Below are 23898 nucleotides of genomic sequence, written 5' to 3' on the forward strand. Positions count from 1 at the left end.
ATGGCACCTGGCAACAACAACAACAAAGCCCCCTTGGAGAAAAAAAAAATCATACAGTTGAGTGTGCCTTTGGCCACAGGGAATGACAGGCTGCAGACCCATATGACCCTCAGTATATTCATGCTGCACATGCCACAGTGAGGCTCCACACAGACTCAGATGAAAACACATGACACGGCAGGACACACAGGGTCAAATGTTCCCCTTTATTAAGGTTCACTCAGTTACCACAACAGACACACTGGCTCAGGCAGGTCAGTTGCCAGCTAGGGCGTGGTCTGTCTTCCAGAAACAAGAGGGGCAATGGGCACAGACTTCAGGATCCCCAGAACTGGCCTATCCCTCCCCACCCCCATGCCAGGCCATCCAGCAGACATGAAACTGTGGCCAACCCTCATTTCTCATACTAGTCCCTTCCTCAGGAAAAATGCATAGTTGCCTGGAGATGCAGCACCCAGGCCTGGGTAAGCTGGGCCACACACAGGTAACAATAGGCCTTCCCTAGGGCAGAGCCAGGCCATGGCCATACAGGCTTGAGCCAAGGAAAGAGGAGAGGCAGGTAGGAGAGGAAATCAACTGGAGGTACCACTGAGCAGGTCACAGATGCCCAGGCAGGCAGCTGGACCACAGGTCTCCTGAAGTCAATAGAGAGACAGGGGAAAGAGAGTTAGAGGTTTGGGGTGGCAAAAGAGAAAGGGAGAAAGGACCGGGACCTAAGGCCCCCTTTTCTGGTACCAGGAGCTATGACAACTGCTCACCAGAAAAAAAGTGTGAATGGAAAAATCCAATCACACACTTTGTCACCAAGCCCGAGGGGCCACCAGGGACACCTGGTTCCCTTTATAGGTTATAGAAGTATTTGGAACTCAAAGGTCAGGGTGACACCTGGAAGCCTAGGTGTTCGGTTCCAAGCTGGAGCCAGTCCAAAGTGGCCAAGCAGGGTTTGGTTTTTCAGACCAGATATCCCCAGTGGGCTTCTGTTACAAGTGGGCAGTGCAAAGTAGTCAATTTTCATGAGAACCCACCTCCCTCCAGGTCTCAGACAAAGCCGAGGCCTCTCCCAGCAATCATTTAATACTGTTTTAAACAGAATAGCTCCATGGGTCAGAAGGGCCCTCCTGTAAGGAGAAGCAGATTCTGACAAGGTGAGAAAGGGCCAAGTATGAAGTTCAGTAGACAGATGAGAACAAATTATCTTGATTTTATAAAAACAAAATAAAAAGCCTCTCCCTTGTCTTGTCTATGCTGAAATCCCATTCAGCTAGGATTAGGCCTATACCTTTTCCTGGGACCTGAATTCAAGTGCTGAGAACTGCCCTGCAACCAACAACAAGCTGGGATAGGGGAGGCAAATGGTTCCCTCACTGGGGTCTGCCTGCCTTCTCCTCTGACCTAGACCCAAGCAGGACAGACACTGCTCCCAGGAATCCAGTGGTCACTCAGAGATCCCTAAAACCTGACCAGTGGCCTTAGGCCAGCCAGACCTCACCCAGGGACCAATAATTAATTGCATGGCTTCTGTTCCAGCTGCACCTTTATTTCTAACAACTGCCAGGATGTGAACCAAGTCCTCAGGGAAGGCAGTGGAATGTATCCTCATGGATGGCTATACCACCTGGCTTGCAGTCGGGCAGGAAAGGGAGATCAGGACATAGCATCCAGGGTGATAGGGAGCATAGGCAGAGGGCTCAAGAAGGTTCTGGGAAAGGAAGGAGAATAAGACGGGGCAGGAAAAATAGGAGCCTACCTATGCAGGCCAAGCTCTCAAAGTCAAGGAGACTGAGGCTATATTCCCATTCCCTGGGAGTTACGTAACAGGTGGGCTCTCCTCTGTAGCTGTGTGCTCCTCCCACACCAGAGCTAAGGTTCAGCTCCTGTCAGCTTCCTTGATCTGGTAATGGGCTCAATTTGGGAAGCAGATACAGTGAGGGATACTCAGTCTTGGGGAAGACAAAGAAAAGTCACCTGGGGAAAAGAGAGACCCTGGGCAAGGAGAGATACCACAGGGAATTGGACAGCCATTGGAGAGGGGAAGAGGAGGTAAAGGAGGGAGGCCCAACCCAAATGGATCAAAAGGAGCAAGGGAAGACCCCCTGCCAGTCCCCACCCTCCCACCTACCACCAACATGAATGCTAAATACTGTTGCTTTCCAGCAGGACCCAAAGTGGAAACAGTTTCAGCTCACAACCCTGGGGAAGGGAGTGAGGCTCTCTGCATGACTTTCCCCACCCGGAGCAGTCCTTGGGCCAGGGTCAGAGGGGAGCAACCTGGTGGAGGGTGAGGGGCTGGTTTAATTCTAAACACACATCTAGCACCACAACAACAGAGACCTCCACTGCACATGATTTCACAAGGAGATACGGACACAGCTTTCGCCGCGTGGGACAGCTCCCCGTGCAGCCCACAGCTCTCAGCGTATGAAAGCAGAACCCAAAATGGGGAGGAGGGGTAGACATGTACATATATATATATACATATATATATAACTCTGATTCTCTGTACAAAGTGGGGGACAAGGAGAAAAGGGAAGGGGGAACCCTGCTTGGTCACCACAAAAGACAATGTGGTTGAGCCCCCTATCCCACTGGCCCCAGCCCTGCCTCCCAGCAGGATCTGCTGGCTCACATCTCATTGGAATATGTATAGTTGGGGGTAGCAGAATACTGGGTCTGCGGCTGATTCATGGCACCCTGGGCCGCCCCCATAGCTGCATTCTGGGCTGCCTGCTGCACGTGTGGATTCTTCCAGGCCCCTGTGGTCCACTCCTCCTGGGCTTTGCTGAAACTACCTCCACTGCCTCGGTAGAATTTATGAACCTGCAGGAGGAAGAGTATAAGCAAGGGTTAATCAAAGGGAATTGGAAGCCCATCAGGGAAAAGATGGGTCCAAGGACAAGTCATCATATAGTGGTCTTCCCTCCCCACCGATGCACTAGGAAAAATCCACAAGGTATTTCCAGAGGGAGTCCCTTGGAGGACCGCGGGATCCTCCTATAGCTAGAGGAGGAGTTGTCATAGATCACAGTCCTTTCCCAAAGCCCCCCTCTTACCCATGAGGGGGCCACATACCATGCTGAGTGCAATGAAGGAAAAGACAGCCATGACTGTGAACATGATGGTGGGAATGAGCATCACCACTGCTGAGCCAATGTTCGTTCCGAAGAAGGAGATGGTGGCGATCCAGCCGCTGCAAGAAGAGGTTAGCTGTGGGACTGCCCAGGAGCCACCACAATGAAGCAAGGGACCACCTCATTGCCACATGCCAGTGACATGGAGGGGTCATGTTATTGGATATAGAGGGACCATCTTACTGATACCCATGTTAGTGGTACAAGAAGGATACTTCCCACGTGGCTTGGGAGATGTGCTTCTCAGATACAGGATTTCCTTCCTCCAGGTTCTCCCACAATGCTAGGCACCCCCTCCCCCTTGCAATCACTGTTAGATTCTCATTCTACTCTGATGTTATGGCTGTGTCACTGCACTAGCATGAATCCGTCACTGTTCCAATAACCGGTCACAGACTAGGCAGCTTAGCAAAGGATACCCCTATGCCAGCCCCAGGCCAGTTCCTTGCCTCTTACCATACACCCCAGCCTGGGATCCCCACAGCCTGGATGATGCTGATAACCAGCTGGGCCATGAAGGTGAAGAAGAATGCCATGAAGCTGAAGGAGCTGTCAGTCCTGCAAGAGAAAAGATGGTTCCTAGCACCTAGGCAGAGGGTTCAGGCTACCCTTTCTTCAAGGTCCCCAAGCCCTTCCCAGTTTAAGTGAGTGTAGAATGGATACGTGATACTTAAGGATCTTAAAAGAAGGTCCAGGGTGGAATCACTTTTACCATGGGTCTTTACAAATTTCCATGTGTTGGGCCTATGTGTACTTTACAAAAGGAGGAATCGCCTCATGAACGGATCACCCACTAGTATATGGCTGGATGGTTCCACTGGCACAGAAATAGATGGCCCTATTGTGGCAGGACTATCAGAGGGATGGACAGCCCCAGCGGCAGAAAGACAGCAAGCTCTACTAAAATATATGACTGGATAGTCTCCATCCCATAGAGTCAGAGATAGAAAGCACCATTGGCACTACTGGCATAATGATAATAGTCAGGTCCTAATTGGCACATAGAGTCCTGGTATGGCACTGTGGGTTAATGCTCCAGACTGCAAAGCCATTTGAACTGCAAGGTCAGCGGTTCAAGCTCACCAGTCGCTCCTCGGAAACCCTACACAGGGTCGCTATGGGTCGGATCCAACTCAACGGCACTTAACAACAACAACAATTGGCACATAGATGTATGCTCCTATTATTGGCACTGACATGGATACTCTATTGGAATGGAGCTAGTCTTGTTAGTACTTGGATGAACAGTCCCATTGGCATGAAGGCTGAAAACCCCATTTGGCACTAGGACGAATAACTATTGGTACCATGACAGCTAGACTCACTGATATATGCATGGGTGGTCCCTTTGGCACAGGGTTGGATGACATCATTAGCACATGAATTGTTGCAGTGGTATGTGGCAGGATTCCATTGGCACATGGATAGATATTTTCTTGGCACCAAATCAGCTAGCCCTACTGGTACGAGGATGGGCATCAAAACAGGTGGTCTTTGGAAAAAGAAAGACTGCCTCCAGCCCTTTTACTCCAGTCTGAAGGTACCAGGAAATCCAAGCCCTATCTGGTAGTCTGAGCTAATGGTGACCATTGGAAAATGAGTTTGGAGGTAGCAAAAAAAAAAAAAAACTGGATGGAAAAATTGGAGATAAGGGACAGAGAAAATGGGCAAAAGACAAGGTAGGAGCGAGGGTCAGCGCTGACCACTTACTTGAAGGCCTTGTAAATGGGTCGAAACCAGCAGACATAGGAGCAGGGTGTGAAGAGGATGAGCCAGAGAAAGGCGAGGCCAAAGTTGGTGGCTCCCCCACCTCCGATCAGCCACGCGAGACAGCCCACCAGGTTCACGGCCAGCGTGACGCTGTTCACTGCAGACCCAGGAGCACATGTACACACAAAGACAGACACCAGACATGCACACAGACACCCAGACCCATACAGAGATATAGAAACAGGCAGATGTGGACATGCATGCATCCGTAACAGCACAGAGCCACAATCAAACACACGCAACCACAGATATGTAGACAGCCATAGTCACAAACACACACCCACATGCCAACCATATATACACAGATTCACATCCACACAGAAGACCCATAAACCCACATCAATGAATCCATGCATAGTCCCACACAGACAGACACACATGGGATACACACACAGACATACACAGACAGAGGGAATACAGATTATAAGAAAGAAAGTTGATCACTCAAACCAGTCCCCTTCCTCCCCACACCCACTCCTGGGGATGTGCTGGTGGAATCTGAAGAAGAAAGAGTCCCCAGAGCTTTAGCCCAGCAAGCCCTCTTTGAGATTCTCAGAGCTTCAGGATGGTAAAAATAATCTTCTTATAAAAATGGCCTCAGCCTCTGACCCTCCCAGACTCAAAGCGATCACCAAGCCTACGGAACAGAAAACCATGTTTACACCTTCTCTTGAAAGATAATGGACTAAAAGGGAGGAAATAAAAGGCCTTGTGGAAACATCTCTTCAGGCATTGTGCTATCTGCCCTACACTTAAGTGGGGCAGGGATCTCAGTCTTCATATAATCTGTTTCTTAGACAACTATCATGCCACCTACTCCAGGAAGCCTTCCTTCACTACTGACCTCCCATCCCTCTGATCCCCTGCAGACCTGGGCTGCTCTCCCAGTTCCCTGAGTACAAATTCCAGCCCATCAACCAGACTAGAAGCATCTCAAGAGCTAGATCCGGGCTCCATCTCCTCTGCCCCCACATAATCTAGCTGAACCTAGGAATCAAAATATCACTGAGGGACATCCAAGCCTCCTCATTTCACAGATGAGAAAACTGATCCTGGCCCTAACACACCCAGGTCACTGACATCGGAGGACTCCCTTCCTCAGCTATTGGGCTGAGTCCTTTTAAGACTCCACAAAGACCTGCAAGACAAAGAAGTACACAAAAGAAGGCAGACTCAATCTTGGCCTCCAACAGCCGGATGTCTATGGTCTTAACTTCTTAAGCATCTCCAGGGTTTTCTACACTTCATTAGGAGCACAGCATCTGGCAAGTGCCTAGTAAGGACTCGGGGAGATATTCATATTCCTTAAATCCAGCTTCTAGATGAGCACTTCTGCTCTCGGGATAAAGTCCCTAGAACCCAGCGTCAGGTATGGTTGCTCTCCAAGTTTGACTGAACCTAACAACCCTGTCACCTATGCAGGTACCCCCATTTCAGGGACCCTCATAACGAGGTTGGACATTTCTTCTTGTGTATTCCAGTTGTAGTTCCTCCTCTGTGATTCATCTATCCCTGTTCCTTGCCCCAAAATTTCCTGGAGCCTTGGTGCTGTTATTGATTTTATTTGCTGTTTATAGATCAAAGACATTATTAGCTCGCTTGCTTACTTGCTCAGCTCCCTCTTCAAAGCGGTCATTCAATGACTCAGTCCTTCCTCTATCAGCTTTGTCTGCCTCCACTTCTTATTCAGCTCAGATGCCATGGTTCATGACAATCATTTTTCTATCCCTTTCCCTGCCCTGTTTTCTGGTCACACTAACCCTGTTGTTAAGTGCTGTCAAGTGGGTTCCGACTCATAGCAACCTTGTATAGGGTTTCTGAGGAGCGGCTGGTGAGCTTGAACCACCCACCTTTCAGTTCAAACTGACCTTGCAGTCCAGAGCATTAACCCACAGCGCCACACTAAGACTCCTGCATGAACACAATTCTTATCTATGCCTGAGTTGAGTGCTACTAGGAAAAAGTGAGCCAACAGAGAAGCCTGGTAGAACTATGAACTCAGGGCAGCTAATCCCACCCGGCCCCAGGTGAGGCCCAGTGTACATCCCAGAAGTCCTAACAGGTCTCTGTGAAGGAGCATCTTTTACAAACATGCTCTCACCCGAATCCCACTCTCCTTAAATCTCCCACTCCTGCTGCTTCTTGTTGTTAAGTGCCATAGAGTCATTTCTGACTCATAGCGACCCTGTATAGGGTTTCCACAGAGTGGCTGCTGGGTTTGAACTGTTAACCTTTGTGTTAGCAGTCTGGTGCTATCCTACAGTGCCACACACCAGAAAACAGGGCAAGGAAAGGAATAGAAAAATAGTTGTAATAAATCATGGAATCTGAGTTGGACAAGAAATGGAGGTAGAAAAAGCTGATAGACAGAGGAATGACTTCTACATCATATTTAATGGAGAAAACGTAAGCCATTAAAGGTAATCACCTCATTCTCTTCCTAACATCTACAGACACCTCCCTACTCCTTCACCTTCTCTCATGTTACCATGAGGGAGAAGTTCATTCTCTGCCTAAAGTCCAAGCCAGGACTTGAAAGTCAGTCTGTCTGTCCCCTTTCTACCATTCCACTAAGGACCTTGCTACAAAGGCAGAATTCTTGACCCCTTTCTATACACCCAACCAACTCCCTGGGTAAGCAGCTATCTGCAGGCCAGACTCAGGACAATACATCACACATGGCAGAGCCTGGCTGTGATCATGCTACAGGTGTCTGCAGTTTCCTGGGGCAGGTACCAAGCACAGGACAGCCAGCCTGCCCTCCTGGCCTATGCCTAAGAGGTTCCTTTCACCAGACTGGACACAGCCAAGTTCCGTCTCCTCCAACACCTTCCACCAACCTGCACCAAACCATTAGAACCTGAAGCCTTTCAACTTGCAACTTCAAAACCTTAGAACATCCGAACCCTAGACTCTGAAGGCACTGAGCAACATGGATCCCAAGTATCACTGAGCCAACACCCTCTTTCTACAAATGGAGAACCTGCTATGCCCACAGCAAAGTGACCTGTGGAGCAACCAGTCAAGCTGGACACCATGTCTCCCAGTTCTCACTTCCATACTCTCCTCTTTGAGCATCTTTCTAGAGGAAGCAAGAAAAATGGGGAAATCTTGAGGTGCTGGCAGTCACCAGAGGGTCCCTGGAAAACTGGGCCAGTGGGAAGGGGAGTGGAATGGGGCACAAGAAGAGAAAAATTCCACTGCAAAAAGAGATCCCCATCCAGATGTTGTATGGAGAGGAGCTGGGAAGGGAAGGTAGGTGAGGCGTAGATGGAGGCCTCAGAGAAACTGAGGCCCAACTGGGGAGTGGACCCAGGGAAAGACGCACTGGCCTATGCAGAGGCTGCAAGTGGAGCTGAAGGGCTACCAGGCCTGCGGGCAGCCCACCCCAATGCCCAGCACCCTCCAGCCTTCCTCCCTCCTCGGCCTCACCCCACCCACTCCCATCCCTGTAGACTCACACATCCAGAGGTAGTACAGGCGCTTCGTCATCGTGAGATGCTGTGGAGGGATGTCGGCCTCGAAGTCCTGGTAGAAACATGGCTTCAGCGGGATGAATTTGGGCAACGGTGGAAAGTTGTTCACTTTCTCTGTGGATGAGGCATTATCACATGTCATGACTTTGAATCTTCTCCTTCCTGACAATCCATGGACCCAATAAGATTACCTTTCCCTGGACTGGGCTGCCCCCTTGGCCCCTGTGACCACACCCACCTAGACATTCCTACTTCGCTGGGTCTGCCATGATAATCCCAAAATACCCCAAGACCCTGATGCAGTGTCACTGTCTCTCAGAAAAATTAAAAATTTATAATAAATGCTTTTCATCAAGGGACAGCACCCTCCTCAGTGGGAACCAGTTCCAGGAAGAGAAGTCAGATGAGTAAGAGTCTGGATACCTGGACTTCAACTCCACTCCAGTCATGGCCCCTCTCTCCACTTGCAGCTTCTGCATAGGTCAGTTTATAGAGCAGCAAGGAGATTAGGCTAGGTGGTCCCAAAAGGCCCCTCCAGCTCTGACAGTCCATACCTCTGAGTCCTTAGAAGCCAAATGAAACTCAGAAGCCAGAGCATAAAGGTCTCAGAGCAACGGAAAACAACAGGGTCAATGGGAACAGGGGCTGAGCTGCTTGTACCAACCAAATCAACCAGATGGATAGTGAGACAAGGACATCAAGATGCTCAATTCCTGGTCTCCCGGGCCAGGGATCTGGCAAAGGGCTAGACAGTGTCATGCTGGGACTCTTGAATAGATAGGCCTCAGTGGGGGGACTGGGAAAAACCTGGAGACAAGGTAAGGAAGTTGAGGGAACAAGGAAGAGGACCATCCCACCTGCTGCTTACTTTCATGCCCTGCCCACAGACCCAGCTCCACTCCTTACCCGCCATGATGGCACCAGCCAATCCAGTATCCTTCCCACACCTCTTTGTCTTGACCTGTGAAGAAAGAGGAGACAGAAAAGGATGCAGACCAGAGCCCTGAACATCCCAGTCCCTTTTCATCCCCAGCTGGAGAGGATGCTCCCTGGGGCAGGCCAAGTTCACTTGCTCTCCCAGTGGACAGAGCTCATCACATCAGGGCCACCATCCCGCCAATCACATCCTTCCAAATGCTCCAAATCTATCCTCAGAAAACCCCATCCAAGGGTAGGAAAGGAACTTGGAAAGGGATCATGTATGGAAAGTCAAGTGACAGAAAAGGGCCGAGGGGACCAGAGACCTCTGAAAGAGGAAATTCTGTTCCCTGACTCCAGGACAAGCTGAAGCCTGGCCTCAGTCATAGATTGGGCTCCCTTTCTTCAGCCATCCTGCCTTGAGTCATTCACCATTTGTTGGGAGCTTATGACTTTCCAGACACTGGGAAGACAGCAAGCAAGACAGACAACAGTCGGTAACTCCTGCAGTTAATAATTCAAAAGGGAAGTGTGACTGCTATGAAAACATACACACCACTTACCAAGATCCACTAATCTAATGTAGGGAGTCTGGGAAGTTAACTGTCCATGAAGAATGAAGAGTTGTTACTGTAAGGCAGCCTTCTGAGCAGAGGACAAAGCATTGCACAGACCCTGACACACAAAGGAGTATAGTGTTTTTAAGGAAAAGAAGCCACTGTAACTAAAGCAAACAGGGAAGCAGCAGATGAGGCTAGCGAGGTAAGGTGGGCAGGGTGTGGTTCTTAAGATCCCAAGGAGGCAGGGACCTGACTTTGAGGGTAAAGGAGAGGGAGGCAATCAACCTGCCAACTTATATCACCTGGTGAATGATAGGGCTGTCTCCTGAGATGGGAACAGGTCTGAGAAGAGGCATAATAAACAAGGTGCAGAGGAAGACAAAACGCTATGTGATGGGCCTATTGGATATCTTACAGTACTCTGGATTCCACAGGACAGCAACACAGCAGTAGGACTAGGCTAAAACATACATTTAAAAATCATTGGCAATGAGCTCAAAAGGGCAGCATTACCCAAGAACCACAGGGCGGAAGCAGGATAACTGTTGTTACATGGAGGGGATTGCAATCATTGAGATGAAATGAAATGTCTGATCTCTTGAATGTAAAATTGATTATCTCCTCTCTAAACTTTCACTCAATTCACAATAAAAAGTTTTAAGGAAAAAAAAAATAATTGGCAAAAGGAATCATCACATCAAGGATCAATCCTATCCCCTCTGTACACAGGGTTGATACGGGATGGGCAACTTAGACATTGACTACCTAAAATGGAAGAGGGGGGCAATAAAGGCATGAAGTGACTGGTTTACAAGTTTTCAAGAGGGAGTTTAGTTTCAGAGTGTGCGGGAGAAGGTAGAACCCCCACTGAATAGTTTTCATTTTGTCTATATGGGTCTGGTGAAAGGAGATGGGGATAGATTCTTATGACTCAATAGTGAATAATTGTTATCATGACTAATTGCAGCTATCACAGCAGTAAAGGTAGAAGTTTTGTAACAAAAAGGGGGGAGTAGTTAATCTTACAGTTCAGGACCAGAAGACCCTAGGATCATCAAGGGAGAAAAGCATGAGTGGAATGTGGAACCCTATTCAGAGAAGCAGCAACACCAGAGATGGAGGCAGAGATAAGGACATGGAGAGAGGGAGCAGCTGAGGACTGTAGACTCATGGAAAGAGAAAGACTGTGTGTTGGCAGCCAGGAGGCAGGCTTGCAGAATGTGCCATTTGGCTGGTTGGTTAAATAATTATATATTCCTGAGTGTTTTTGTGTACATTCAAAAAACAAACGAACAGAGAATAAAAGCAAATACTGTTGAATGTTTGTGCATGGAGGGGATTGTAATCATTGCAATGAAACAAAATATGATAGGATGAGTGTAAAACCAATGTTCTTCCACGTAAACTATCACTCAATTCACAACAGAAACGTAAAAAAACAAAATCATTGGCGAAGTGGAACAACCAATTGTTGAATGGAAACCTAAACTTCTTGAAACATGATAAAATATATTTTACATAATCATTGGCAAGTTAAGATCAAGGAAGTAAATTAGCAGTCACCTTGGAATAATAATTTTAGTGGAATATAGAATCAAACACAGAAAATAGTCTATGACCAAGTGCTAAATAACTGCAACCATTAGGTGCAAGTGAAGTTCGTGGATGGTGTTAGAAGTCAGCATATGGTATTAACCTTAGGTGGTAACGACTAAAAGGCGGCATCAGCCCCTGAGGTGCTAGTAATAGTATGTTTCTTAATCTGGGTGCTGGCTCCACAGATATGTTGACTTTGTGGAAATTCATCCAGCATGTGGTTATCATTGTGTTCTTTTCTGTGTGTTGTAGCTGCCATTGAGTCAGTCCCAACTCATGGTGACTGTGATAGTTAAGGTTTTGTGTCAACTTGACTGAGTCAGGATTCTCAGTGATTGGGCAGTTCAGATGTAGTTATCCCCATAATGAGATCGAATACAATGTAATGAACTCTATGATGATTGGCTTGAGAAGCCAATCAATCGAAAGGATGTTTCCTTGGGCATATGGCCTGCTTCCAATATATTAGACACTTAGGCAAAGTTTGTCTGCTTTCTGCTGGAGCCAGTGGCCTGCTCTATTACCTGCTGATCGTTGGAGCTATCAGCAGCCTGACTGCCTGACAGATTTGTCTGTCTACCGGGCCTGTCTTCCTGCCAGATGCGCCTGCCAATCTTGGTTCATCTGACCTGGGCTTAGAACTCTCCCATCTCTACAATTGTGAGAGTGTAGCAATCTAGCAATCTAAATTTCCTTGATAGAAACTTCTCTTCATATATATACATATATGGTTCACTGGTTTTGCTTCTCTAGACAACCCAGACTAAGACAGTGACCCCATAAACAACCAAACAAAACATGTCCCAGTCATGTGCCAACCCTTTGATCAGTTAGGGATCAGACTTTTGTGTTTCACCTTTCATTAGCTGATTTTTGAAAGTAGATTGCCAGACCTTTTTTCCTACTCTGTTTTAGCATCGTGGCAACACACAAACCTCCAGTGACAACAGGTAGTGGCTATGCATGAGGTTTCCTGGTTGGGAACTGAACCTGATCTCCTGCATAGAAGACAAGAATTCTGCCATTAAACCCTGCTGGCCCCTTTCTATGTGGTATATATACTTTAAGCAAAAGAATTATTTAAAAAGAGCTGCTAGAATCCCAGTCAAATTCCTCTGGATCCAATTAGAAGTCTGGGCAATTATTAATCTCTTGTCCCCCTACATTACATGGAAGCAAATATAGATATAAAAACCTAATAACATCTTTCACAAGAAGAAAAGCAGCAGACCAGATAGAGACAGACATGCAATGATACATGTACATGGTGGCAGTAAACAATCACAAATCATAGCATTGTTTGCAGTAACAAAAGATTGAAAACAGTCTCTAGTCTATCAATAGGAAACTGATTAAATAAACGGTGCCGTCATACAATGGACTACTCTGAAGCGATTTTTTTTTTTCAAATGCTCTGTGGCTATTAAAAAAAAAAGAGAGGAAGAAGTCCTCTGTGTGCTGATACGGCAAGATTTCAACAATTACTAGCAGTTAAAAAAAAAGTAAGATGTAGAACAGTCTGCATATTATGTTACTTTTTGTATTTAAATTTAAAAAAAAGAGAGAGGAGAAAGAATAAAAATATATTTTCCTTTTGACTGGACAATCCTACTTCTTTTTATTTGCCCAAAATAAAAAGAAATTTATACATTATTCAACATGACACTATTTTTCAATAGCAAAATGTTGGAAGCAATCTAAATGTGATGATTTGAAGAAACTATGATATATCACACATACTATGAGTCAACGTGCTGGACTGCAAAGCCCATTTGAACTGTGAGGTCAGTGGTTCAAGCTCACCAGCCGCTCCTTGAAAATCCTATACAGGGTCGCTATGGGTTGGAACTGACTCGACAGCACTTCACAACAACAACAACATGATATAAAAAAGAATAAGGGAGATCTCTCTCTCTATTTATTTATATATATATCTAACTACTGTTGCCACACTTGAGGCCATCGATGCCACATATATATATATATAAAACTGCTGTGGAATGATTTCCAGAATACATTGTTAACTGAGAAAAGCAAAATACAAAAGATTATCTAGAGTATGCTACCTTTATGTAAGAAAGAAAGGAAAATAAGAACATGTACAAGAAAAAAGAAACAAAGGAAGAATAAACCAGAAACTAATGACATGATATCTACAGATGATGGATGAGAACAAGATGGAAGTGTCAGGATGATTAGGGAGATTTCTTTGGATAGAGCTTTTACATACTTTTGTATATATAATGCTCTACACTTTAAAAAAGCTTAGGCCAGAAACCTTAAAATTGAAACAAACAAAATCAAAATAAGATACTGGCACAAAAATTTATAACTCACCCACACGGAAAAAAAAAAAAAGAATTAGCCTAAGAAGTAACTTCCTGTTGAAGCACTTTGTTGTTTTAGAAGGTCATATCTCAAGGACAAAAAAAACTGGAAAGAAATCTTGAATTTTAGTAACTTTACAGTGGGTGGGGTCATTCTTAAACTTTGCTGTATGTACAAGGGGACATCAAAAAGTTTTTGAAGCCCCCTCGGACTGTGGGAGAGAGCAAGTGGGCAAACAGCTTGATGTTGTTGGGAAGTGGGTTCTTACTGTCAAGAGTTGTTGTTATTAAGAGTGGTCGAGTCAGTTCCAACTCCTAGTAACCCTACATGGGGTTTCTGAGGAGCAGCTGGTGGATCTGACACAGTGGTTAGCAGTCCATTGCTTATCCTATAGCACCACACCAGGACTCCACTGTAAAGAGTACAAAGATAGACTATAGAATGTAAAAAGGTACAAGAGGCCTGTGGTATTGGATTCAAACTAGAGGTTATCAGTATGAACTCGGGTTTTGAAAAGTACATATGGTTGGTTCCAAGCTAGGATAAGGGAATACAATGCTAACCTGCAACATGCTTGGCACCAGAAACAAACAAGTACTCAAGGACTCAAAGACTCAAAGGCGCAGGGGAAGGAGCATGTCAAAAGGCCACAGAAGTCAGTTTGAGGGAACGAATTTGGGACAAAAATAATCGTGGTAATAGATTACAGTGCACTAAATTTTAAAAACTATGAGTCCATAGTGATATTATTTTTTTAAAAAAAGAGGGAAGAAATAAGAAAAATTTCTTTGCAGAAAAATGTTAGTTACAAATGTAGAAGTGATAGAAAATCTTCTAATTTTGTTGTTGTCAAGTCAGTTCTTACTCATAGCAGCCCTGTATAGGGTTTCTGAAGAGAGGCTGGTGAGCTGCAATTCAAAACAACTTTGTAGTCTAGTGCATTATCCTGAAGCACCACTAGGATTACTACTTATTATAGTAATAGAGTCCTGGTGTGACAGTGTAGGATAAGCACTAGACCGTAAGGTCAGTTTGAACCACAGTTCAAACTCACCAGCAGCTCCTGGGAAACCCTATATAGGGTCACTATGAATTGGAACCAACTCATCAGCACTTAACAACAACAATTAATATAGATTAAATTGTTTCTCAAAAAAAAAAAAAAAATTGTCCCTGGAGGGGATTGGAACCATGGCAATGTAATGATATACGATGGAATGAGTATGGAACTGAGGTTCTCTCATATAAACTATCATATAATTCACAATAAAACATTAAAAAAAAAAAATTGTCCTGACCTGGGTTCCCGTGAACCCGACTATGTTTGGAAATAGGATCTTTAGAGATATTCTCAGTTAACCATAGGTCATGCTGGAATGAATAACCATGGTGTCCTTATAAAAGAGACAGAGAGAGCTACAGCAGTCAAGAAATCCATGGGGCTACCAGAGCTGGGAAAGACAAAGGATTTTCCCCTAAAGCGTTCAGAGAGAATTTGGCCCTGCCATATTCCTTGAATTTCCAGCTTTCCAAACTGATACAATAAATTTCTGTGGTTTAAGCCACCCACTTCGTGGTATTTTGTTATGACAGCCTTGGGAAACTAATGCATTAATGTAATTGCTGATTCAGGTAAGGACTATGAACGGCTTCTGAAACCACAGGGTGAAACATTGTTGGGGAAGAAGAGTCTTAATGGACCAGCCCAAAGATGACTTATCAATTACAAAGGTGAAAAGGTACTTTTCTGATAGAGCAATCTGGCAGATGTCACCTTAACTAAGTAAATTTAATGTTGTAGATGAAATTGTGTTCCAACAAACACATATGCGTTGAAATCTTAACCCCTACATCTGTTTGGAAATTGTTTCCTGTGTTAACTAGTAGACTGGGTTCTAAATCTAGTCGCATCAAGTTTATAAACACAGAGATAGGCATACACAGGGAAGCAGGGATAGAAGGTGGTAGACACATCTGAGAATCCTCTACAAGTCAAGGGACCAAGGAACATCCAGGAAAGACCAAGGAAGTACAAGAACAGAACTGACACTGTCAAGACCCTGAGTGGTACTGTCTCCAGAACTGTGAGAAAATAAATCTCTGTTCTTTAAAGCCACCCAACTGTGATGTTTCTGTTAGGAAACTATGAACATATGGAAGACTGTATTAGAATTGATGCATTTGAGTTATGGTATTGAAGAACACTGGAAGTTGTATGGACTTCCAAAAGACCAAAATGATCTGTGTTGGAAGAAGTACAGCCAGAATGCTCCCTGGAAGCCAGGATGGCTAGACTTCATCGCTCACACTTTAGACATATTGTCAGGAGGGACCAGTCACTGGAGAAGGACATCATGTTTGGTAAAGTGGAGAGTTGGAGAAAAAGAAGAAGACCCCCAACAAGATGAATTAGCACAGTGGCAGCATCAATGGTCTCAAACATAGCAACAGTTGTTAAGGTTGGCCCAGGATTGGGCAGTATTTCGTTCTGATGGCATAAGGTCCCTATGAGTCGGTACCAACTCAATGGCACCTAACAACAACAACAACAAGGAAACAAAAACAAGGACACTTAACCTTACGCATATGGGGCAGACTGACATGATGGCCTCCCAATATGACAAACCAAGAAGGGTACAGCATCACTAAGTAGTATTCCTGCCCAAAATTTTTAACCTGACTTTAATCATGAGAAACAATCAGGCAAATCCAAATTACAAGGTATTCTTAAAACAAAACTGGCCTGCATTATTAAAAAATGCCAACATCCTGAAAGTAAAAAAAAAAGAAGAAGAAGACTGCACTAAACTAAAGAAAATGAAATACATAAATACATATAAGAAGCACTCTTGATGTGGTACTTACTGTAAGATCATCACTGGATTCAAGAATCACAAGGTTGGCAATTCAAATCTACCAGTTGCTCCTTGGAAACCCTATGCAGGGTTGCTGAGTCAGAACCCACTCAATGGCACTTAACAACAACAACGAAGACATATAGAAGTGGACAGTAATGGTTAATCCTTGATTGGATCCTGGTTCATGAGAAAAAAGCACAAAGGACACCTCTGGGAAATTGGGGAAGCCTGTGTGGACTCTTAGTGAGATAATATTGCATCGATGCTACATTTCTTAGCATGATGATGGTACTGAGGCTATGTAGGAGAATGCCCTTGTTCTTAGGAAATAGATAAATATATGCTCAAGTATTTAGGGTAAAGTGCCTTGCTGTCTGAAACTTATTCCAAATGGTCCAGAAAAAAAGAACTGATGAATGGATATATACAAATATAAACAAAGCAAATGTGGGGAAATGTTAACAATTGGTGAATCTCAATGTAGTGCCTACAACACTGATCTTTCAACTTTAGTGTATATGAATTTTTTTCAAAACAAAAAGTTGGAGAAAATATGGATGTCACTAAGACTATAATACAGTATATGAAAAGCATGTACAAGTCCACAATGATATTCAAAAGAAAGAGAGGGAAGGAAAGAAATTTCTAAGAATTATAGAAGGAATAACAAACTTTTATAGAACTACCATTTTGAACTTCTCCATAAAAATTGATGTAGGCAAGGATCATCACTGGCTGCTAAACACTGGGTAAAAGATTGCTGGAGAAGAGATTGTAGAGTCTCAGTGTCACGCTCAGACTTTTATTTATCACAGTAAAGAAAAGGTACTTCTATAGTGACAGGATCTGACAGACCAAATGATCAAACGTAACATTTCTGGTAATAGGACAAAAGAACATTATGTACCTCCTAAGTCCTGGTGTGGCACTGTAGGATAAGCACTCGACCGAAACATTGGTTTGAACCTCAAGATCAGCAGCTCAAACTCACCAGCCTCTCCTTGGAAACCCTATACAAGGTAGCTATGATTTGGAACCCACTACAGCACTTAACAACAACAACAATGTGATGCACAGGACCCCTGGATGGCATGAAAGTTAAGCACTCAGCTACTAACAGAAAGGTTGGCGGTTTGAATCCACCCATCGGCAGAACAAAGGACTGCCAATCTAACTTTCAAAAAGCCACAGTCAAAAAAAAACAGAAACAAACCATAGTCATTAAAATAAAATCTATGGAACACAGTTCTTTTCTGCAACAGATGGAGTCACTGTTGAGTAGATCACAAAGTGTGGTGAAAAGCAGATGAAACTATACACTACAGGGAAGTAAGTAAACATAATAAAGCCTATACATACCTTTCTTATTGGGCAATCCTTCCCTGCCTGGTTGAAGAATTGTATCCTGAGTTGTTTCTGACCCTGAATTGTAAACTGTTACTTTCCTAATAAACCTGTAATCCTGGGTATGGTCTGTGAGTTCTGTGTGGCCACTGCAAGGAATTAACAAACTCAACAGAGAAGTAGCAAGTACCCTGGGAAGAACAGCTGGTGTCAGATTTGGTAAAACGCCTAGAGATATGTCTATATATAGCTCTATAGTCTCAATTTTTTTCATAAGATGAAAATATGTTGCCTTTTGTTATAGATACCATCAAGTCATCAAGTTGGTTCTGACTCATGGCGACCCTATTTACAATAGAACGAAACACTGCCCAGTCCTATGCCATCCTCACAGCTGTTTCTACATTTGAGCTCATAGTTGCCGCTACTCTGCCAATTCATCTCATTGAGGGTCTTGCTCTTTTTCACTGACCATCTACTTTACCAAGCACGATGCCCTTCTCATTTTATCTATATATAAAAGTAATATCTGTAATTTTTTTAATTCAAAAGACATAGTATAGAAAGTAAAAGTCCTTCCCAAATCCATCCTCTCAGAAGTCAGAACTTTAACAGTGTGGCATTTAGGTGTCTGTTTTGCTTTGGGAGTGGGGGGATGTTTGTTTTTAATATACATGGAAGCACATGACAAAAAATGAGAAAATTCTCTGTGTGCTGTTGGTTAATTTGGTTTTTTCCACTGAACAGTATCTCATGAAAATCTTTCATGTCAATGAATATAGATCAGTCTCAATCTTTTTAATGACTAGTCAACTTGGCAACAACCTTGGAGCAGTCAGCTGTGACCCAGGCTAGTTCAAGAAGTCACAGTTTTAGGGGAGTATTAGGGTAGAGGCCAGGCTGCCAAGAAATGAGGAAAACACGAGTGAAATGGGAAAAACAAAAGGCACAAGTCTAGCAGACTATTGTTTTGAGAAGCTTGGTGGAAATTTTAATATGTACAGGGAATATCGACAATAATAGTAAAACACTATTCACCAAAAGATTAATAGTCACCATCTCTCGGTAGTGAGACTATAAGTCATTTGGTTTCTTTCTTTTTATCTTTATTTTCTAAAATTTCTGTAATGATCAAAAATCACTTTTGTAATAAAACAAAGTCATAGGTGTTAAATGGCAACCGCTAGAGGAGGACATGAGGGTGGGAAGATTTTTCCAGGATAGGAGTCTTGAACATATTTCTAAAATTAGGAGGAAAGTATTAGGGAAAAGAGAGCAACTAAATATGTAGTAGTTAGGGACATAACTGAGCTACTCAACGGCAGCCATACCACACACAGAGTGAGAGCTATTAGACTAGGAAGAGTCCTACTGGAATGCAAGAGAAGTGGGGAAACACGGGTGTACATCTACCTCCCCATACTCATACACCAACCAGCCTCGAAAGGAGTAAAAGGCGCAGGGAGAGTGGCCCATTTTGGAACACTCCTTCTATGCAATGGAATGGGAAGTTAAGTGGGAATATGGGGAAGGGTTTCTAGAAGGGACAGAGAGACAGCTAAGGTTAGAGGAGACAGAAATAGAAGACTGTCCTTATACGTGAGAGACTGCCCTGGTATGTGATAGTCTCCAGAAGCTTACCACATTCTAACTGCGGAATTCAGAGTTGGGGGTCTACTGCTGGTGTGGGACATATGAGCAAAGTGGTCGTTAAGAGTACAAACCAAAGAATGGTTAAGATCATGAAACATGGGAACTAAAGACTGGGATGGGGTGGCTCTCATGGAACAGAGAAAATGAAAGTGTGAGAGAACTAGAGGTCTCCCAGAGGTCACAAAGCAGGAACCATTGAGGTTAAACTGTGATTAGAGAAGGATCATGGAGTTTAGTTTCAGAGGTGGCCACATGCCAATGACGACTAGGTTCAGGTGAGACGGGTAGAAAGGGTGGCTGAAGGAGGCATGGCCTTCCACGGGACATTGGGACATGGAGTGGGAGACTAAAGTCCTGTAGAAAAACAAAGAAGTAGGAGACTAAGAACAAGAGAGCAGGAGCCTCAAAGGAAGAGGCTCCTTCCTATTCCTGGCCCCAGCCTAACACCTGCCCCTGGACCTAGTCCCAGGCTGTCTCCAAAAGGTGTGCCTGTGGTTACAAAGAAGTCAGTGTAGCAAAGCAGGGATGACTCATTGCAGAAGCCGGAGCTCAGTGCCAGGGTACAGAGCAAGTCTGTCTCCTTTGAGTATAAAGGTTAGAGCTTAGGAGGACTGTGAAAGGCTTTACCCTTATTTCAGGCCCAGCCTATGTGTGTACTTGTGCATGCATGAGTATGTGTGTATGCACGTGTGACTGCGTCTAGGAAGGCAACAATCACTGGACTCAGCAAACCAAAGTTCGTAAAATTTGCAAGAAATATCAATTCGCTCCTCAGTGGAGTCTTCATAATGGGGTTGTTGTTCTTGTGAAATGCTGTCGAGTTGATTCCGACCCATAGCGACCCTGTATGGGGTTTCCAAGGAGAAGCTGATGAGCTTGAACCGCCGAACTTGCAGTTCAAATGGCTTTGCAGTCTGGCGCATTAACCCACATAATGGGGTGGGGCAAGCTATATCTGCACACACACACCACTACGAAAGTGCAAACTTAAGGAAACATATCCTTATTCATCAGTAAGATAAATTTTGTTCAAGACACCTGGACTGTATAATTTATTCTATTTCTTGTGAAGCTAGCTCCCATAGTGGGGGAGGTGAGGTCCACAGCTTGGATAAGTATGATCTTATTAGATAAGACCAGAAACATGAGGTTAATTCCAGGGTTCCCAGTTCACAGTCTTTCTCTCCTTCAATCAGGTGACCATCTTTGTCATAGAAATGGACATTTTCTTCCTGTCTACCCAGAACCTATCTGTTAAAATGTAAGTTTCCCCCTCTTGCTCTACTGCTAGTCCCCTTAGCCCTCTCCTTGCCCCAATACTCCCATTTCTGAAGTCTCAGAACTATGAATTATCCAGAAAATGACAGTCTCCTACCCATATTATCACTGTCTTGCTAATGATTCTTAGTATCCCTCTACAGATCCTGTGCTTTGCATTTAAGGCTTTGTGCCAATCAACTACAAACTACCTGACCCCCACCCTTTACTTCTCTAACACAGGCTGAACTTTTTCCTCCACAATCCAGCTTCATACAGGTGACTTCTAGCTACACTCTCCACTTCCACTTCCCCCCAAATTGGCAGCCCTTTCAGCTCCTCTAAGTCCCATCATTTTCTCAAGTCCCATCTCTTCTGGAAAGCCTTTGCAGACATCACTGCTCTGCACCCCACTGCTTAAATTCTGAGCCCAGTTATGGGCACGAAATGCTCACTCATTCTCATCCAATCTTTTCCTCGCCCCCTCACAGCTGGGGGATCCAGTGCAGGGCAAGACACAGAGCTCAGTCAATCCATGTTGTTGATTAAAACTTGGACACACTCCCAAAGGGTGGGAGTGGGGCAACTGATGCCCTCCAATCAGGCTAAGCCCAGGGCATCCTTCAGCCCAGCTGCACCACACCTCCTTCAGCAAGCCTTCAGAAACTCTAGCCTGACAGAAAGAAAGGAAGTACAGCCTGAAGCGGAAATGCTGCGGGGAGAAGGGGTGGGCAGGGAGAGGGAAGCAGGAGGAGAGAGAAGGAAATAGAAAGAAGAGGAAGATCTGGGAGGGAGGCTCTAATCTAGAACAAGATGTTTTCTCAAGGGAGGTTAAGTATTAGACCTATTATTTCATTCCTAGATGAAGGTACTGGCAAGAAATGCCCAGACAGAAGTAACTTGTTCAGAGGTGCCCAGACAGCCAAAGTAAGCGTTACATTAAATAACCACCAATCTCCAGGCTTCAATCCAGAGCACCCATCCTAGGACCCCACTAACTCGCCATGGGAGTCCTAAGACCCTTTTTCTGTGGCCCATTCGCAGAGCAGTGCTTCCCTTGCCTCTGGAGGCTTTACCCGCAGGGTCATCCAACCCCAAAAGCTAGCCCTTAAACTAGCAAGACCTCTGTAACTCCAGACAAAAGCTTCTCTCTGCAAATCATGGCCCTGCCAGAACCATCCCCCTCTCTTTTAGAGTACTGCACTGTGAAGACAGAACTGGCAGGGCACAAGCTGCAAAATTCTCCTTACTTTCCGACATCTCGGCATAGTCACACAGCTCCTCAACAGCTGTGCTCCGTTCCTACCTCTATGCCTCTACCCATAACATTATCCTAAAATGTCCTCTCTTGCCTTTTCTCCCAGCCAAGTCGCATCTTCTTCAGAAAGTCTTGCCTCATTTTTTTCCTATGGCCGCGGAAAGTCGGCCCGGCACTCGCAGATCTCCCAGTCCGGGTTTAGGGTGTTAGGGTTTGAACCGCCTGAATCCTCACTCGGTTACCCCAACCCCCAAACAAGAAGCTCCTAGAGGCAAGGACAGGTGTCGGTTCCCAAACACCTCACACCCATCCTCATGACCCGCTCCTGCCAACACTGGAATGAGCTACATCCAGCACCCCCAACTCACTACCCCAAAGCCTTGGTGGAGGCCAAGCTCAAAGCCAGTGCACCCATCCCCCGCAACCCTTAGATAGCTCCTTGTCTCAGACACTCGTGTCCAAAGGTCAGCCACTCCGAAGGGGCGGGGGACGGTAGAACCTGGGTCCCACCTGCAGGCGTATCCTGTGGGGTCAGAACCCAAAGGAGGTGACAGTCCCCTCATCTCCATTCGCTCTCATGCCCAGTCGCGTGTGCCATCCCCTGGAGGTGGAGGCTGGTTTCCAGGGAACGCCAGGTGGGGCTGGGAGGGATGGAGGGCCCAAGGCCCAGGCTCCAGAATCCAAAGATCTGACGTCACCCAAGCCCCCGGTTCCTTCTGTGGGAGCTTGGAATAGGGGAGTCTGGGGACTCCATGGGTGATCTTTCCAAGACCCAGAAAGGGAAGGTCAGTCACCTCGACTTCCTACCTCTTTAGCACCTGGGCCTGTCCCCAGGCATCCAAAGGTGGAGTGTAGGGAGGTACAAAGATGGAATCAGCCGCACGCCCAGATTCCCTGAAAAACCCTCCTCAGGATCCCCAGACCCAGGACTCACCGGCCGCGGCCGCTCGGCTGCCAAAAGGCCGCAGCGCTGCGCTGCGCAGCGATGCACCCAACGCTGCGGCGCGGAGCCGGCAGCGAGCCGCTCGGGGGCTGGGGCGGGGAGCGCGCGCGCGCGCCTCCGACTGCCTCCTTGCGCGCTCGCGCTGCTGCAGCCTGTAACAGTCGCTCTCGCGAGACTACTACTCCTTCCCTAGGATCGCTTCTCTGGAGCTCGCGAGAAGGAAGGCCCCATCACCTCCACGCCTCCCGGGAGCTGTCCGAGGTGCTAGTTCCTGGCTCACGGCGGGATCAGGTGATCAGCAAGCATGACTCTGATCACAGCATGGCCAGAGCGTGCAAGGAGAATATCCAGAGACGAGAGCCAGACACCAGCCGTCGGAGCTTCAGCTTCCACATTTGTACGCAGGAACGTACCAGAAAGGAGGAATAAGAAAGAGCTTTGTGAACTGAATAACCTAATATGAGAGGCTTTTTAATCCACAGGCCTAGGGTAAGCTAGAGAGAACAAAGGACGAAAGATCAGACATAGGACCTGGAGTAACAGAGGTGAGACGTAAAGAGATAAGGACGCACAGATATATGGAAAGACAGACAGACATAGACAATATAGGAAAACCACCAACATACAGACATATAAACATGAAGACAGAAAGATACAGAAGCATGGAGAGATAAAAATTTAAAGGGGAAAAAGACATGAAAAGATAGAAGTAAAAAAATATGAAAAGGTAAAATATGATGAAGTGAGAAAGAAACAAGAAAAACCGATAGAATAGCTATACAAAAGAATAGACATGGCCCAATTTTCAG

At 45.5% G+C, this 23898-nt stretch overlaps 1 protein-coding gene across 1 annotated transcript; it reads right to left on the bottom strand.

Annotated features, from left to right (window-relative positions):
• Positions 1 to 2622: 2622 nt before the first annotated feature.
• On the bottom strand, positions 2623 to 22156 carry SCAMP5 (secretory carrier membrane protein 5). Its single transcript, XM_006866564.1, has 7 exons — positions 22139 to 22156; positions 9281 to 9335; positions 8360 to 8488; positions 4839 to 4995; positions 3585 to 3686; positions 3070 to 3187; positions 2623 to 2817 (listed from the first exon to the last, which is right to left on the bottom strand). The coding sequence occupies exons 1-7, from the start codon at positions 22154 to 22156 to the stop codon at positions 2623 to 2625; spliced, it is 774 nt and encodes a 257-aa protein (XP_006866626.1).
• Positions 22157 to 23898: the final 1742 nt, after the last annotated feature.

The sequence above is a fragment of the Chrysochloris asiatica genome, unplaced genomic scaffold, assembly GCF_000296735.1.
Source record: "Chrysochloris asiatica unplaced genomic scaffold, ChrAsi1.0 scaffold00092, whole genome shotgun sequence".
NCBI lineage: Eukaryota > Metazoa > Chordata > Mammalia > Afrosoricida > Chrysochloridae > Chrysochloris > Chrysochloris asiatica.

Excerpts from the sequence above, each read along its gene's own strand:
- SCAMP5 (XM_006866564.1), bottom strand. Across the intron at positions 8,489-9,280 it reads GGCTGGTGCCATCATGGCGG|AGAAAGTGAACAACTTTCCA; the intron begins GTAAGGAGTGGA and ends CCTCATCCACAG. Across the intron at positions 2,818-3,069 it reads CCTTCATTGCACTCAGCATG|GTTCATAAATTCTACCGAGG; the intron begins GTATGTGGCCCC and ends TTCCTCCTGCAG.